The sequence below is a fragment of the Abramis brama genome (genome assembly GCF_963993115.1).
Source record: "Abramis brama genome assembly, chromosome: 8".
NCBI lineage: Eukaryota > Metazoa > Chordata > Actinopteri > Cypriniformes > Leuciscidae > Abramis > Abramis brama.
In genome coordinates this window covers 10,721,958-10,725,983 of record NC_139970.1, presented here as the reverse complement: position 1 = coordinate 10,725,983, position 4,026 = coordinate 10,721,958, and the positions used below count along the sequence as shown (strand labels likewise).

At 41.8% G+C, this 4,026-nt stretch overlaps 1 protein-coding gene across 1 annotated transcript; it reads right to left on the bottom strand.

Moving 5' to 3' along the window:
• Nucleotides 1-1,313: 1,313 nt before the first annotated feature.
• On the bottom strand, nucleotides 1,314-3,747 carry evx2 (even-skipped homeobox 2; the record flags this gene model as incomplete). Its single annotated transcript, XM_084121434.1, has 3 exons — nucleotides 1,314-1,931; nucleotides 2,410-2,645; nucleotides 3,351-3,747. 3 exons carry the CDS (start codon nucleotides 3,745-3,747, stop codon nucleotides 1,314-1,316), a joined length of 1,251 nt encoding a protein of 416 aa, XP_083977560.1.
• Between the last annotated feature and the right edge of the window lie 279 nt (nucleotides 3,748-4,026).

The window sequence follows — 4,026 nt, the reverse complement described above, 5'->3', positions numbered from 1 at the left end:
TTGTGTGGATAATCCCATTATATTGTGAGTGAAGAGTCTCTACTGGGAGTATTATGGAAATTTCGGTTTGGATTTAATGAGACTGCTCGCATCAGCGGAACATCTCTGAGAGAAAAGCCTGCCCAGGCCGGACAACCTTCCAATAAGAAGATTGGAAATAGGACTCGGTGGAAAGGGGATCTTTTCTTTTTTTTTTCTTTCTTTCTTTTTTTTCTTTTTTTCTTTTTAAATAAAAAAAATTCTCAGGTAACGAATACCACGTTTAATACTGTACAATCTACACACCGAGAACAATGCGTAATGCTCAAGGTCTTTTATCTATCTTGTCTAATGACTTCCCACAGCGGGTTGTTATGCTCTGACAGCGAGTCTCAAAACGGGAACTTTCTTACATTTCCACATTCAAAGGAGGTCCATCAAGGTACATGATTGGCAATTTTCGTCATTATCTTCACATTATTAACAGCAGAATTGACATTGTAGCAGTAGTGCAGATTTTATGCGACACACTCCTATCAGGGAGAGAGTCCCTCGAGCAGCAACACTTTCAGAGTAGCATCATTATCTCGCGCCTGGTCCCTTAACCGATGCTAAAGTGGCACAACCAGTGTATATATTCTCTTTACTGCACGATCTAAAACAAAATAATATTTGCATACACTCTTAAAAAAATAAAGGTTCTTTATTGGAATCGATGCTTCATTGGAATCGATTCCACGAAAGGTTGTTTATATTCAGATTTTTAGAACGATTTTTCTTCACACTAAGGGGAAAAATGTTCTTTTAAGAACTGTTGACTGAAAGGTTCCTCGGGGAACCGAACATGTTTCTTCTATGGCACTGATGCTAAAACACCCATTTGGAACCTTTATTTTTAAGAGTGTGCAGTTATAATAATAATAATAATAATAATTGAAAACGAGAAATTAAAAGTAAAATTAAGTGTTAGTGTAAATTTGCTTATTATTCAATGTTGTAATACAGTGTGTTCTAAAGGCCTTATTTTAAATATATCTTTATAATTCTTCTGAGCGTTATATGCCTTATTGGAATGGAAATGCTGTCCCTATACACTCTAAAAATGCTGGGTTGTTTTAACCCAATTTTGAGTCAAATATGTATATAAATACCCAAACGTTGGGTTAAAAACTTGAATTTAAAAATTTAACCCAACGACTGGGTTCGTCCATATTTGACCCAAAGTTGTGTTGAAACAACCCAGCAGTTTTTAGAGTGTACATTTAAAAATAATATCAATAATAATACAAATAATTACATGTCCTTCAAATAAAAGAGTGTATGCCAGTACTAAGCTATCTATTGAGCGCGCTCTCCTCTCTCTGGTCCGGCGAGGGCACCGAAGTTTTGCTGAGAACCGCGGCCGAGTATGGCAGGAATCCGCTCTCGGACCTCTGACCGCTCGCAGTGCAGGTGAAGTCAGAGCTGGAGCTCCTGGAGCCGAGCGCGCTGGCAGCCTGACTGCTGTGGCAGCTGAGACACGAGCACGGACCCGCCGCTGAAGGCGCACCGACCGCCGCAGCCGCAGCCGCCGCAGCCGCTGCTGCCGCTGACGCCGCCGCGGAGCTGTTCAGACCCGCGGGAGACTGGTACAGTCCTGGGTGACGGAAACTACACAGCAGCTCCGGGCGCGAGTATGGGTGAGAAAGCGCACGGAAAGTATCGAGGGGGCGAATAGAGGTAGCGAAAGGTGAAGACGCGGCTCCTGACGCGGCCGCCGCAGCAGCTGCTGCCGTGACACCGACATGGGGGTAATAGTGTAGTGGCATGTGGGAATGGAAAGGGTAAGGCAGACTTCCGGTGGCGGCCGCGTGCGTCATCATATAGGTGTAGAAACTGGGATCCGCGGGATGTGGCCAGGACATGGCGAGCCGCTGCCGCTTGTCCTTCATTCGTCGATTCTGAAACCACACCTACACAGAAACACACAGGTAACAATTAGAGATGAGCAGAACAAGAGAACTAAACAATTAAACACTAGTGCAGTTTAACTGGCAAATAACCTCAGGACATAAGCTTCTGAAATAATATTGGTGAAAGCTTTTTCATCAGAAAAGAATTTACGCAATCAGTTACGCAAGAAATTCTGTAAATGCAACCACAAGCTGAAAAGAGGCATGTTTCTGCATCAGACAAAATAAAAATATCTCATTACATATGGTCTAATGTGTGTTTAACAGTACATCCCACATATCTTTTTGTAAACAATATTTACCAGAATTAGCATTAGAACGCGGACATATACAATTGCATGTTTTTGTTTGTGTATTAATCTACTCCTGATCCTCTGGGCTGTAAAATATAGCAGAACATTTTAAAAGCATTATGAATTAGCAGGAACATATTCGATCTGCTCTGGAAGAGGTGAACCAAATCATGATGACCATATACCTTTATCGTCGTTTCGGGTAGATTTAATGCTGCGGCCAGTTCACATCTTCTGGGTCTTGACACGTAGTTTTCCCTGTAAAATTCTTTCTCCAGTCTCCCAATCTGTTCCCGGGTAAACGCAGTCCGATACCTCCTCACTTGGTCCGAGCTCGAGCTGGAGTTTCCCATGGAATTACCGTTCAGATTCGAGAGAGACGAACTTGAATTGGAGGCCCCTGAATTACTGTCCGAAAAACCTAAATCGGATAATGAAATAAATAAAAGAGAAAGGTATACATTTATTTTTTCTTTTATCACACTCATTTGCACGTTAAAATAAAATATACAAATATGACCTGTGATTTATTTATAAAATGTAGCAATTCAGTTCAACGGGGACTTGTTGGGATTACATTTAAATGTATTTGTCACATAGATGCAGCGCGCAATTATTTTAAACCAAAAATAGAGAATACACAATTAAAGACAAACGTATCAAACAATTCAAATGCATCATTTTAACACTGCAAAATGTATACAGTGCAATCACAGATCATTTAATTCAGGTAATAAAAAGGCAACGCAGACAGGCTTTAGAAAAATGCCACACTCTAAAAATAAAGGTTCTTTATTGGCATCAACGGTTCCATAAAGAATATTGGAATATTTCCATTCTACAAAAGGATGGTGGAAAAATGTTCTTTAGATTATTAAAACGTTCTTCACACTAAGAAAAAAATTGGTTATTTTAATAAATGTTCTTTGGTGGAACCGAAATGGTTCTTCTATGGCACCTTTTTGGAGCCTTTATTTTTAAGAGTGTATGAAATAAAATATAAACACACACATCAAATGGAATTTCAATTAGAGCTATACCTTCCAAACTTTGTAATATCCACTCAAATTAGAATTTGAACGAATGAATAAAGCACAAGCTGAAAGTTTCCATGCGGATTGTTTACCTTTGCTGTGGTTTTCCTTGTGTTGGCTGATGCTGCCCGGCGAGCGGTGAGACGGGCATCCCACTTCCACATCACTGTTCATATCGGAGTCAGGAGAAACTTCAGGATACAGGTTTATTTTCTTCCTGCTTTCGGAGGACGACACTTCAGTGGAGGAGGTATTGTCGTTGTGGTGGTTTCCAAACAAGCTGTCTATCTCGAACTTGCCTTTGGTGGGAATATCCCCGAGCCCGCCGTGTATTCTCGGGCTGAGGCGACCGGCGTGCGGAGAGTTTTCCAGGGCCTCAAGCACCGCGTTCCCGGCAGAGTCAGTGAGGTTGGAGAGCCTCTTTCCCGCCACTGGACTGTGTAGTCCCCTTTCCATCAGAATCATCTCTTTTCTTATCCTCTCCATCATGAAGTCGTGCAGATAAAAAAAAAAGAAAAAGAAAAAAGAAATCCAAAGTCCCAGGGCTGGTGCTCCGATGACTGGTGGCGGATCTAATCCGCATTCAGCTCAGCTGCCGCCTCTAAATAATATAACACCTTTATGAGCTGGAAGCAAAAAACAGAGGAATGCCAGTGCGGGCAACGAATGACTGCTCAAAATGACCCGCGCATCCTCTCTGGTCCAGAAAGTCATTCATCAAAAAGTGGTTTGCGCCTTCGTCGTTAAAGGTGCGCGTGACGCGGTTCG